At 41.8% G+C, this 14193-nt stretch overlaps 1 protein-coding gene across 1 annotated transcript; it reads left to right on the top strand.

The window, feature by feature from the left end:
* Nucleotides 1-1181: 1181 nt before the first annotated feature.
* Nucleotides 1182-12171, top strand: CCL28 (C-C motif chemokine ligand 28). The gene is made up of 3 exons (XM_057364652.1): nt 1182-1245; nt 11153-11279; nt 12018-12171. Exons 1-3 carry the CDS (start codon nt 1182-1184, stop codon nt 12169-12171), a joined length of 345 nt encoding a protein of 114 aa, XP_057220635.1.
* Nucleotides 12172-14193: the final 2022 nt, after the last annotated feature.

Below are 14193 nucleotides of genomic sequence, written 5' to 3'. Positions count from 1 at the left end.
TCTTAGGCCAGCRTGGTTTAGCTTTTTGATACAGATTTTTCACTGGAATACAATGGTGACAATGAATCACCATGAATGATGTTGATTACAACATAAATTGTTTCTCTGAAATCATAAACAACCCATATCATTATCTTCTACTCTTTTTAATTTTAACAGTAGACTTCCATTTCAAAGTGTTGTAGTCTGCATTAGCCCCTGTCTCTTATCCTGGTAGATAACAGTGTCTAGCAGAAACCAACAGTTATTAAGTAAAACACTGATAGCCAGAAACATTGATTGCACTTTATTAATTTATTATTAGAAGAAATTGCAAAACCAGTGTTGGGACATGTTAAGTATAGACTAAAGTCCCTGAGGTTAGCAGTTTCTTCTACCTCGTGTTTGGGAATTTAGGAATAGTAAGAATGGTGTAGTGAGCCAGAGTGGAGACAAGCTTAGTTGAACAGTCTAGGAAATTTCCAAACTGATTTTTCTAGTTCAGCCCTGGGAAAAGTGAAAGCAGGCAGCCTGCACTGGACCAGCAGCAGTGGGGTACAGCAGCTGCTTGCTACCCTTACAGCCACAGCTCTCACTTTAGACTGAGACCACACAGGAATCTCTTTTAGGGGTTAGGAAGCTTTGAAACTGTGCTGAAAGCCAAATGTGACAAGAACAACACAGTATTTACAGACTGAAAATGCACAGGTCAAATGAAAAGCTGTGCAAGGCTGGCGTCTCCTTGAGGTTGTACCTGTTCACACTGCAGAAGATTTGGCCCACAGCATTGCACAGGAAACTACATCTAATAGCAGAGGGATTATTTTTCCTCCTTCCTTTATCCTGCAGGTACTTATTTCTGAAATACTCTTAGCCTTGGCAATTCTATTGCCGAAGAGCCTTGTCAGTGAGGAGGGCAGCGAGRATGTGGCTGTAAGGCAGGACCATCTTGGGGCACTATGCGTGACAGTGTAATTCAGCTGATTTTCCCACCTGGCAAAACACCAAACACACGTCTACAGGTGAGAGGAGGAATGCTGCTGAAGTCCATAGTGCCACAGAGGATGGAAGTGGCGCCCAGCTGCTGCTCAGGGTGGGGCTGTAAGGCAGGTCCATCCCCAGCAGCCGGCAGGTAGGCTCAGGTGTTAGTCCTGCAGCTCACCGCCTGCTGTGTGGCACTGCTCACGCCGCTCCAAGGAGGAATGGATGTGAAATTAGTCACTGCTTTGGCTCTTCTAGCTGTTGCAGTTAGTCAGACGTCTGAGAGTAAGTAGAACTGTATTTCATCTATTTCTATATTGTAATATCTTAAAGAAAAAAAGACCTGAAGTATGTCCACCTGGAACTGTGTCTGCCAGAGCCTTTGCAGCTATGCACAGGACCAGAGGGGACAGCTTAAAGGTCTGTGCTTTTCTTCAAAGAGTCAAACTTGGCTGTCTTAACTGCACAGAACATTTGGCATTTTCAGTGGGGTCAGGGCTTCACCTGAGAATTTCCTCTGTCAACCTGATGTTTCTGCAACAGGGTGGGCATTTTATAATTCTCTGAAGTGGCTTAAGCAAGGAAAAACCACATGAGTAATTTGTGATAGGAAACATTATCAAGAAGATTTTAATGGCTGAAGGTGTTAACACCTTAAAAGCAGTGATTTCCTGAGAGAACTCCTAGTAAGATTTCACTATTTATTTAAAGGGATCTCTCAAGTTCAGGTGTAAATTCGTCCTTTACAAGCTTCCCAGAGGAAATGTGTTTAGAAAAATCACTTGTTCTTTTTCCTTTAAAGTGAAGTTTCCCTGGATGGTAGAGGTTTCAAAAAACTTTCCATTACAAACTCCCAGCAGAAAAGCAGCTTTGCCTGCAACTTTGCTCTGTGTCCAGTGCAGCATGTCTCAAGGATTCAGGAGATCAAATAACTGCAAATTAAACTCAAATTTCAACTTAATTTAAAAAAAAAATTAAAAATGTAAAGATTAAACTTAAAACTAAAGAAGTTTTTTTAAACTGACTAGGCAATGCTGTGCTTGAATTCTTAATTTTTCTTTGTAATTTTTTACTGTAAAATAAACTGTTCACAGAGATGATAACTCAGATGYTGGAGGAGCACTTCCTTTGGGATGATCCTTTCTCAAGCTCCCCTGGCTTCAGTGGGAATAAGAAAAGTGGAATTCATTGAAGATTTAAACACTGGATTTAAACACATGGACAAAATCTACCTTAAAAATTGACCCTGTTAAAACAGCCACWGCATCTGCTAGTGTAGAAGGCTCTGCAAGTGCTTCTGTTCTGGATATATGATCTGGCCAGTCAGAAAGGTCTTGCACAATGGGGCTGGCATGTGCATGCACAGGTCAAAGTAAAGGTTCTCTTAGAATGTGTTCTCTTACACTGAACCACCTGGCACAGGGGAAATACCTTTACCACCCAATTTTCCTCATCCAGAYATGCTCCATGCTTGGTTACAATGCTCAAATTGCAGTACTTGTGCCAGAACCCATAATAAAAATGAGCAAAACTGCAGATGGCTAGCTGGCTACAGGCACACCCTRCCCTGAGCCAAACTAGATTTGCATTTAATCCTACCTAGGCTTAGGTTTCCTAGGTTGACCATTATGCAGCCATTAATTTCAGGGTGACAGTACAGATAGACTAATAAGATTTGGGCTGGTACATGTAACTTGCAGAAGTTTCCTTTGCTTGTGGATGTGAATTGGTAGCTGTTGACAGAGGSCAGAAAAGGCATCTGTTGGCCAATATCACACCTAGTCAGAGATGTAAACATGGCCCAGCCAGTCAAGGCCAGAAAACAAGATCAAGGTATTCTGTAGAGTGTGATGGGAAATTCCSCCTCCACAACCTCCACCCCACCACCCTCACTTCCCATAATATAATCCAAAAGAAATGTTTGCAATTTTGCTTTAAAAAATCCTGGTGATCTTCCATGATCACATCTCAGTGTCAGGGATTTACAGGGTGCCACACCTGCAGTGAAGGGGGCAGCATAGCATGAAGTATGCAGCAAGGTGGACAAAGCAGCTTATTCCAAAGATGTATGATTGATTTGAACTTCAATTTGAGTCGATAGAAGTTCAGTTTTGGAAGTTCCTACATGTATTTCATCTTGAAGACATGAAGAGGGAAATTTGGTAATTCATATACAGTGATATCATCCAAATAAAATGTTGAATGCTRCAGCATAGGAATAACAACTAAATGAGACTTCTGAAAGGAGTTATCCAGAGTTTTCATACTGAAGTTATTCCAGTAATGTTAGTCTGGTCTATGCAGTGTGGGAGATGGGTTCCCTGTCATAAAATGTGTTGCTTTAGAGAAACAAATCAGATTTATGTTCACATGACAGCTTCTTTGTGCATCTTAATATGCAAGACAATGTGATGTTTGTTTTTTCTAGGAATAACAGGAATTTCACCTTCTGGTAAGGCAGTAGATACCACTGACCTGTATGAAATAACCATCTGTCCATCCCCATTCAGCCTTCCAGCCTTGAAAATGTCCACTTTAACAGATCTTCTCATAGCAAAACAGGAAAAGCATCACTGCATAACTTACTTTGTATTTATTCTGCATGTATTTATATATTATTTTTATGGTTATATGGTTATAACTTAGAATCCCATCTATGATTTTTTTAAAACTGTCTCAGAATTGTGCTTTAATTGTGTGTCAAAACAGTAGGATCCATTAGAACATTTTTCAGCATTTGAATTCCCCTCCTAAGTCCAGCTATTAAGCAACCACCTCGTTTTTACAGACTATGGCTGTGCTGYATTTACCAAGAATTGTAGCATCCTGCTTTGTTCACCTGTCAACCAGGATCAGAGCCCTCTGCATAATGAAATAGTTACTGGCTTGCTTTAGGTTAAGCTGAAAAGACCTGCCTTGAGGTGCTGAATTCTTCAAATAGCCTCAAGTTTGTTACAAATGAGAGGAACACTTTCTGGCAGCTTCATGAAATGAGTGCTAAATAAGCTGCCTTACAGGTGTTAATATTAAGTGCAGGTGATGTGATAGCGAATTTCCCTCCAAGAACAGAGCTTGGATTCCACATTCTTCAGCTAACAACATGGGACCAAGTGCTGAAACTTGTCTGTGGAAACGGCTGTATTGATACCAGGGCATATCAATACATGCCATGTTCTCACTCAGCAAGACATTAATCTGATCAATCAATGCCAAGTTGCTTGGGTTTTCCTTCCAGATGTACAAAGCTTACTTTGTAACCACAAAAGAATTCTGTTAGGAAACACTAAGGCCTGCTGCTAATAGCACAGGTGTGCCAAACTTGCGCAATGTGTGCAGAGCTGCAACCTGAGGCGGAATTCACAGCAGGTCTCACATTCCAGCACAGAAACTGAAAGTGCCCCAGATTTATGAATCTCACCACGCAAGGGAAGAATTCCCTCAGACCACACAATGTGTTGGGGCAACCCATCTTGCTTAATAATATTATACGTATTTGCTGGGCTCCCTTAGTTTGTGTAAATTCAAGAACAGTCCTGGTTTTCTTGTTTACATAAAAGAACAAGTACAGAGTGGCCTTTCACTCAGCAGTCCATGGGTCACATCCAGTTCACGGACGCCAACCAGGTGCTCTTCCAGCTCCTCTGTGCTGCCAGGAGGATTCAGGAGGGACCACCAAAGGCCTGGTCAAAACACTAAATGCTGCAGTGAAACTCGAGAAGACAAGAGTGGTACAAGTCCTGCCTAAAGCAGCTGGGTTGAGTCTGGAGCAGAGGCAAATGGAGATAGGAAGGAAAAATGCCTTTCCCACTGTTTTCACTTAATGCCTAGCTTTTCTTTATCATGTTTAGTCAAAAGAAAACAAAATTAATCCAATAGCTGAGAGCAAGGTCTGGGGGATAGCAAGGTCTGGGGACACATCATTCACCATCTATTTCCACATGGCATCATCTCCTCTTTTTTCCTCCATCTGACCYTCCTTCATGAGGCAAATACCAGCCCTGACGTTAAATTTTCTACGAAGGAGGCTGGCAGAACCACTGACTGCTGTATCTCCCCTCACTAGCGCTCTGCCCTACCCTCTGCCTGGTCCTATCTGACTGARACTGCAGCTGAGGGTGGTGCAGGAGCCGGGCATTCTCCCACTGTGTGCCACAGGAGGGCTTTTCATCAGGCATGAAAGCTTCCCTGAAAGAGTTGGCAAATCCAGAAATATCAGCTTGAAACTGAAGAAGGGCAGAAAAGTTCAGTGTGGCCCCAAAAACTGAGCATGGAGCAATAATTGGTTTTAGTACTTCTTGCCTGAACTGTAGGTGACCAGCCTTCTCCAGCTGATTAACATGCAGCTGTCAAGTTTGAGAGTGACAATAAAAAAAGTAGAGCAGAAAGATGAGATAAGTTTCTGTGGACTAAGTTTRGCCAGGTAGCAGATAGGAAATGGAAAAAGAAAGTTTAGGCAGTTAAAGGGAGTTGATACTGATCAACTAAAATGTAAAGACGGGTATAATGAGCACTGCTCGTGGAGTCTTGTTCCATCACAGCCTTTGTTTTCACTGCACTCCTTTTTTTTCTTTTTTTCTTTTTTTCTTTTTTTTTTTTTTTTTTTTTTTTAATGTGATAAATAACTTTGAAAACAACAGATCTTTCCCTGGAGAGAGTTCCCAAGGAAGAAATACCAAAATAGATAATACCACCTGCTGAAATAACAACAGAGAAATCCCTTCTGTCTCAAGATCCATCACTAAGCTTGTTGGTCCTTTCATCAGCTCGTTTAGCTTTGAGAGTGTCAGTGTCAGACAACAGGTCTAAATAATTCTTGCGTAAGCTGCTGTATATTTCTTATGGTGACACGAGCTACAGACACAAATGAAATCAACAGTACTGAAAAATATCCCATTGACTGATAAATGGCACAAAAAAGCCCATGAAAACTTCCGTGTGCAAAACCACAGTTCTTTCCTTTTAACCACTGTTTAGATCAATAATAACAAACAATCCTGACCTAACTGGTGAAACCATAAAAAAACGGTGGCCCTGGGTTGGGGTGAAATGATTAGCTTTGCTTATTACCTCCAATTTCTTCCCATTTGTAAGATTGGAATGAAGTCACAATAACAATGGAGCTGCAGGATGGCTCAGTGCTCCATGAGAGCAGCATGAGTTTTCCTGGGCTCAGGGGAAACAGAGAAATTCCTTGGCTCACTGCTCTCATTCTTCACACACAGGAAAAAGAATCACTTTTAAAACTGACTCCCATGTAAAAAGGTACCAGTTATCATAAGTGCCTCTGTCAAAAGAAGACTGCTGGTGACACTTTATTGTTCTCTGACATAAAGACCCTCATGCCGTGCATTCTTCTATGATTCACAGATTATAATTTCTATTTTCCATATTGTATCTGTGCTTTCATGCACAAAACAGAAATACTTCAAGAAATATTTAAAGGTGATAGCTTCTTTTTCATTTAAAAAAAACAAAAAAAAACAAAAAAAAACACAAAAACCAGAAAACCAGTGCAGATCAGAGTTCCTCAAGGAATACATACCTGTGAAAGCAAGAAAGCCTCCCCAAGCACATACCTCTAATAAAAACATAGTAGCTGTCTCAATCTCCATAAGAAACACTCTTGCCTCTTTAGCAAGAACGTAAGCACCRATCATTTACATTTTATCTAGAATTTCAGGCTGGTTTCTGTTGGGATGTTTCCGTGTTCCACATGCAGCTTGCTCATGCCGCACAGCACAGCTTTTGCACAGCTGCATGGGTTGAGTGCCAGTGGCATCCAATGCTCYGGGTCAAAGTCTGACTGAGCAGTGGGTAATTAATTTGCTAAAATGACAGTTCTGGTCATGTAAAGGTGTGTAAAGGCACTGTTACAAACAAGTTGTTAAAGGATGAAATTTCCCGTTGGCCAAGTTTGTGGCAAAAGGGCAGTCTGTAGCAGTGGCCAGCAAGACACACACAAGCCCACCTGGATGCRTCAGGAGCTTTGCTTTATTTCCCTTGGTTAAGCCTGTGTACATTTTTCCTTACAAAGCTATGAAAGTACATTGGTATTAATTTCATAATTTTCAGATATAAAGTGTACAAATGGCTAACATGGTGCTATACAGTGCACTCTAAAGTGCAATACTGATAGTTCAGATCTGAATATCAAAACAAGTGATGGTTTTAAGTACATAAAGTAGGATGAGGGCAAGAGATRCTAGCCAAGTATCAGCAAAAACAATTGAGGAATAGTTCAGGGGAGAGCTGGCTCTCCCTAACACCTCCTGTAATTCCACAGGAGCCAGCAGTCCTGGTCTTGCAAAGCATTTTTGCTTACTATACCCCAAAGAACTACAGGACTAAATGTTTCCAAAAAGCACAACAGGCAACATCAGATAGAGTTTAAAACATAACTACCTGTCCTTAAGTTTTTATCTGACATAATCCTTCTGTCAGGCACTGACTGGCAACAATAAAAATTCAYACTTTAGTTTTCCCAACTCTACCTTGAGGGCCCAGAAAAAAAACTTAAACTTAGTGGTGCTCAGTGAGCTGAATTTTCATTTGTGAACATCAATTAACTTGCTTTACAAGAAATATGTGGTTGAAGAGAGAAAAACTAAGGACAACTGGGAAATAGCACAGGTAATGCTCAACAGTTAATTAGTCCTTCTGTACCATATAATTATTTATAGCCCTCCTGTCTGGGTTGCTGAGGAGACAACTGCTGGGCCAGCWTCTGTAGGGCTCTGTCATCAGTCCCACGGGTACAAAATCCCCCTGCAAGCAGCAGTGAGCAGTGTGAGTGCTCTCTGGCCACTCTGGCACTGTTAGTGACTGCTCAAGATCACTGCTACAGCTGTGCCAGCATCTGTTATCCAGCACCCAGCAAGCTCTCTTGTAAGGAGCAGAACACACAATCTTATTGCTTGCAGGAAAATTTTAAAACAGACTTCTTAACTCCTGCTTACAGAAGCTGAAATTGATTCTCTGTCTTATTCTCTAGCTCATGACTCTTGYGTTCAAGGCTAAATGATTTCTTAGAGGAAAGCATGGATAGGAAAAAAATGAAAACAAATAGGAAGAAGACTCTCCCCACTTTTCCCAGATTAATTCAGGGTCTGGGACACAGGGGTCCTTGCTGTGCTTACTTTGAGAGTGGGTTTAATCCTGAGACCTTCATCCTAGATAAATCCCTGAGCAACACAGCTTTGTTTTGTCCTTGAACAGATGGAGGAAATCCCTTTTAGAAGATGTTTCTGTGCTAGCACTGAAGAAAATCAAACACCAAAATGCCAGTATTTGTCTTATAAAATAAAAGCCCGCCTGTATTTATGATCTTCTTTTTAAAGTTCAGTGACTTTTTCATTTTCAAATGGTATTAGCAAACAGGAAAACACTTGCAGAAGCTAATTCCACAGTGCAGACACATTCAACCATGGGAACCCTAGGGGTAAAAGAAAACACAATGCCCAGCAAGTGTATTAATGATTTCGAAAATGGTCCTGAGTTGACCTCAAAAGGCAGAGYTTTTAAATTATATTCCTGACACTTCCTGTGTCATTCATGTTGGTGATCTTTCACAAGTAAAAATCTGTATTTTAAAACTACTTTTGTATTACTTAACAAGCCTTTACATATGCATGCACAAGGAGGGGCAAAGGAAACAGTTATTTAAACAACAAAACCCCCAGCCTCTCTTGTGGGACAAACTGAGAGGACAGTATCTCACTGCACAAGCTGTGAAGATAACTAGTCCTTGACAGCACTCCAAATTGCCCTTCCTCTCAGACGCACAGCATGGGGAGCAATCGGGAGTCTAAAGCGTGGTTTGGGTGCAGGGCTTGGACCTCACTGGGCTCAGGGACACATGCTGGGGGGTCTTGTGTCACTGCTGTGTTGCAAATGAGGAACATGGGCTTTTAGGAAGGACAGGCTGGGAGGCAAGGAGAGGGAGTTGTCCTTTATAGAAAAGAACATCAGGAATGCGTGGACTCTGACTGGGGACAGGAGATGAGCCAGCTCAGAGCTTACAGATCAGGATTAGTGGGCAGACCAATAGAGGCAACGGTACCAACAGTAGTCTGGGGGTCTGCTACAGACCTCYTGACCAGGAAGAAGAAGCTGAGGCCTTCTTCAAAAAGCCAGAAAAAGTTTCATGTTCAYAGGTCTTAGTTTTTTTATGGCTAATGCTTGTGAATATAAGGAACTTTATGGGGAATTTCATGGGGAACTGTAACCACACTTCCATCTGCTGCAAGGGCAATACAACAGTGCTCAAGCAATCCATAAGCTTTCTTAAGTAATTCACCACAAGTAATCAGGGAACTGGCACAGAAAAGTGCTCAGCTGGACCAGATACTTGCAAGCAGGGCAGACCTAGGTGCGGGCATGAAATCAGAGGCAGCATTGGCTACAGCATCCATAAAGTGGTAGAATGTGGGATCCTAGGAGAAGCAAGYAGGGTAAAAAGCAAGATCATGGTCCTGAATGTAATAAGAGCAGATTTACAACCTCTTCACAAGTTTGGAAGAATCCCATGGAATGTGACCCTGGGTAGAAGAGGGGTCGAGCAGAGCTGGCTGATATTCAAATGCCACCCACTCCAAGCATTAGAAAGGACTGTCCTGACAAAAAGAAAACCAAGCAATGTGTCAGAAGGCCTGGCTGGATGTGTTCAGTGCTTGTAACTGCACCAGAACATAAAAACAATGTGTGGAACAAAGGGGTGGAAACAGGGCCAGGTGTCCCAAGTGGAGTATCCAGCTGTCTGATCATGCAGGAGTGAGGTTAGAAAAGAGAGAGAAAAATCTGAGCTGGAGTTGAATCTGTCAGGCGATGTGACATGTGACAAAATATTGCACAAGTATATAAACAGCAAAAGAAAGAAGAGTGAATATGAAAACCCACTGCTAAATTGGACAGAGCAACAGGTGACAAACTACATAGACAAGGCTGAGGTATTCAGCATTTTCTTTGTCTTACTCTTTGCCATTCAAACTGGGTTTCAGGAAGAGGGAAAGTCTGCAACAAGGGTGGTTTACTGTTGGTGGAGAAGGACAAATTTCGGGAGCACTTTTAAAAACTGAACATATATAAGGCCACAGGACAGACAGAATTGGCCACAACCARTACCAAGGAAGCTGGTTGGTGTCACTGCGAGGCCACTGTCAGTTATCTCTGAACAGCCATGGCAAATGGGAGAGGTTCCTGGAGACTGAAATAGAGAAAGTACTACCCCTGCCTTCAAGTAGGGCAAGAAGGAAGATCCAGAGAACTACTGCTCAACCTCATCTCAGTTCCTGGGAAGGTGACGACAAAAATTCTCTGAGAAAGCATTTTGAAAGATCTGAAGGACAAGGCAGTCATCAGAAATAGGCAACATGGATTTAGGAAGGGGAGGTTGTGCTTGACCAACCTGGTTGGCCATCTCCAATAGCATGACTTGCTTGTTGGTCAAGAGGAAAGAGATGGGTTTTGTGTACCTTGACTTCAGAAAAGGCTTCAATGCTGTCTCCTGTTTCATCATCATAGACAAGCTGACARAGTATAAGATAAATGAGTGAAGACTGAGGCAAACAGAGAACTGAATGAAGGATCAGGTCCAGAGGGTTGTGATAGGTGCCACAAACCCCAGGGGTCAAAATGGGAGACAATACTGTCCAACAACTTAATTAAAGACATGGATGATGGAACAGAATGCGCCTGTGGSATGTTTGCAGATGACAAAAAACTGGGAGCAGTAGCTGATGCACCACATGGTTTTGCTGACAAAGAAATGGGGARAGAGGAAACTCACAAAGTTCAACAAGGGAAAATGAAAAGTTTTCCATCTGGGGAGGAATGATTGCAGGCTGGGGCCTGGTAGAGAATGGAAATAGATATCTGATTGGTTTGTCTGCTTGTTTCATAGGACCTCCAGGGCCTGGTAATGAGGGAAGGGGCATGAACAAATGGCTTGCATGGTCACAGAATGGCTGCTTGTCTCATAAAATGGAGTTAATTAAGCTAACCACGTCATCAGGTGCTGGGAGCAGAGTTCAAGCATGAACCCATAGACCAGATGACCCTGCTTGAGCAGGGGGCTGGACCAGATGACTTTCTGAGGTGCCTTCCAACCTCAACCCCTCTGTGATTCTGTACAGTCAACTATGATTTGTCTCTCTCATACCTGTGCTGTTACCAACATTGTTACTACTCTTTTTAGCTTTGTTTCCTGGGGCCTTTGACTGTTGCACGAAAATTTCAGATGAAATTCCCAAAGGAATTCTCAGAAGAGTGAGGAGGTTTGAAATCCAGGAAGCTGATGGCCTGTGTCACCTAGAGGCTGTTATGTAAGACATATTTTTTGTCCTTCATTGTTGAAAGGGATACTTGAAGTTAAAACCTATTAGGCAGCATTTAAATAAGTAGAATCTCAGAAAGCTAACACRAATTCAAAACCCAACACTATATGAGATTTAAGAACTGTCCTTCCTTGTGCTATTTAAACTTGATGGTTAAAATTGAATTCATTTTTCAGTAATAATATTGAATACTACTCAGCCTTTGTTGACACTTGGTTTATATTCAGAACTGAAAAATTACTCATGCACTTAAATACCTCTCTGCTTTTTCCAATTATTTATCCCCTAAAACCCTTGCCTAAACTCATTAAATAAGTTTCACTTTTGTACATAACCTATTTCTAATTTTTTTCCAGTACAGTATCACACTGGGTAAAATGGTACATTTTCTAGACTTTTGCATTATAATCATGACAGTAATAATAATTATACAGAGATCTGCTTATTTATGAGCCTTAGAAATGTACTGCTTTGCACTGTAGTTCTTTTTGCACCATAGTAAAGCTTTCTTTCAGATATTGAAATGCAAGTTTAATCAGGTAAAATTCAGATCCTAACTTACTTGCAATCAGGGAAAAAAGTGAATAAATACAGTATAAAATGTAATWTAAGATTAATCAAGTCTAACTTCGTGGTGTTCATAAGTGAGTGATAAGTAGGATGATTTTTAAAAGCTGGGATTCTTATTTTTTCCTTTGAAACTGACAACCATTTTTTCCCTCTTAGTCTCCATGTAAAAGGCAAAAAGTTCTGTGTGAATCCATGGATTAGAAAAGTCAAAAAAATGATTAGGAAGATAAAGCACAAGATTCACAGGAGCAGACCTCATGTTAGAAGACAGAGAACCAGAATGATCAAAAAGAATGAACAGAAGCAGTAGCATGATGAAGCAAGCCTCACAAGGAAGATACTGTGGCATACAGCACTGCAGGCAAGGATACCAGATTTCACCAACGACGGATGACTGTAGCATTAAAATGACTTTTCAAGTCTCTGTGCGGTAGAGAAAGCAGAGGCAGAAAACCTCACCTCTACTCACAACGATTCTGATCAGATTACCAGACAAATGACAAGGTGTCCCTGGCAATGTCTTGTAGCGAGTCCTCCCTGTACCTCCTGRATCTTTTGCAGACTTTAATCTTCCTCTCTCTCACCCTGCTTTCATAGCAACCTTCCCTRTGATTTCTGTTTTAACATGCTACTCCTTCTCATTCCTCCATTTTTCCCAGTCCTATCTTTGGTCCTTACTCTTCCCTGTCTGCAATCATCTTTGTGCTGTTGCCTGTTTTCTTTATTCTCTTGCTCTGATTAATCCTTCTTTTTTATTCATCTTACATAGTTTTACAAACATTTTTTCAGATACTTCCAGTTTAGGTTTACCAAAGCCATGTCTTTTACCTATTTCAAACAATCTCTATTCCCAGCTGTTACACCATGTAATACCATTTCAGTGGTATTATCTGATCTTATTCATAGCACTCAAAGTGTGGCATTCAAAGCTAGGCCATGAAGACCATTTCTATTGCTTTTGCTCAATTCCCTATTGAGATCCTTCAGATGAGTCCTTCCTACCCTCTTTGTTGAATTTCCCATAATTAGGACTGAGGATTACATGTGTCATTCAAGGCCTTTTTTTGAAGACTCGAAATGACGCCAGTCTGGCTACCCACTCCATAGCCTCTCTTYCACTGTGCTGCAGTGCCTTCTGTGTGGCAAAATCCAGATTCCCTCCCTCCTTCCTCCCTTGAAAACTTCGAACTAATTATTTCCACAAGGACATCTCATCAACAGCACCTCTCCTCACAGACAAGTACACAGAAAGCAGCAAAGAAGGGATAATGGAGATCTTTAATAGAGTAAGTGCCACAGAATGYATACCTCTAGTGAGATGAAAGTACTTAACATAGCAGCACAATTCTGTTATTTTCCTCTCTCCCCAGCAATTACTGGGATTTTTCAATCACTGGATTTGATTTAAATGAGCTCCTCTGGGTTGTCTCTTGTGTCTGTTTTGAAATCTTTCTGCATAACTACATCCTGCAAGCATGGGAAAAAGCCATGATAGAGGGTAGAAGCCGCTGCTGGTAGGTTCCCCAAATGAGAAAGAAGATGAACAACCGCAGCAAGGACACTAGAGATAATCAGCACACTCCTATAGATGCATATCTGGTACAAGAAACTTGACTCTCCCCAAAACAGATAACAGAAACAATTACTGCTCTTATGAGCCAATAGCCTTCTGACAGGGATGAGGCAACTAATCTAATCCTTCTTCCTGATTCGAGGGAATATTTTGTACAGCATGTACACTGGCACAGCTCCATCCTCTGCCTGCTTGAATAGCGTGCAAGAAGCCTGCTGCTGGGAGCAGGAGCTGGGGTTGCCCTCTCTGACTCTCAGCCTGCACAGATGCTCTTCCTCCCAAGGCTGTGCTCGGCACGCTGCTGAGGCAGAGSATCTGACCCTGGCTGATGCAAGCTGAAATGGCACATGCTTTCCCCCATTTCAKTTGCACTGCCTGCATACCACATGGAGAATTAGCTAATGGGTATTACACAGAATCCAATGCCCCTGGGCCCAGGTCAGCAGAGCAGAGCACCAGGATGCTGAAGCATTTTACAGTATGGCATCAGCATCTTACTGTTTCTGGTTCTGGCAGTTTTTTTTTCTTCCTCATGTTCTCTCTGCATTCCACATTTTACATTCTTTCTTCCCTTGGATTTCTAGGCAGGTTTATGATGGCATCTCAGCTCCTCAGAGGTGTGCCATCAATGCGACCAATGACTTTTTTAGGGTATAGAGTGTACCCCACATACTGACTATGGACTGTAGCCTAATTTCCATGGCTGTTCTACAGGAGAGAGCATTTCACAGGATTAGAGCATACAGCAAACTTTCCAGG

The sequence above is a fragment of the Malurus melanocephalus genome, unplaced genomic scaffold (assembly GCF_030028575.1).
Source record: "Malurus melanocephalus ecotype Western Australia unplaced genomic scaffold, MMel_1.1 scaffold_41, whole genome shotgun sequence".
Classification (NCBI taxonomy): Eukaryota; Metazoa; Chordata; class Aves; order Passeriformes; family Maluridae; genus Malurus; species Malurus melanocephalus.
Note: the sequence above shows the minus strand (reverse complement) of the source record. Positions and strands in the feature narration are given on the sequence as shown.

Excerpts from the sequence above, each read along its gene's own strand:
- CCL28 (XM_057364652.1), top strand. The coding sequence starts at position 1,182 with ATGGATGTGAAATTAGTCACTGCTTTGGCTCTTCTAGCTGTTGCAGTT. Across the intron at positions 1,246-11,152 it reads AGTTAGTCAGACGTCTGAGA|CTTTGTTTCCTGGGGCCTTT; the intron begins GTAAGTAGAACT and ends TACTCTTTTTAG. Across the intron at positions 11,280-12,017 it reads TGTCACCTAGAGGCTGTTAT|TCTCCATGTAAAAGGCAAAA; the intron begins GTAAGACATATT and ends TTTCCCTCTTAG.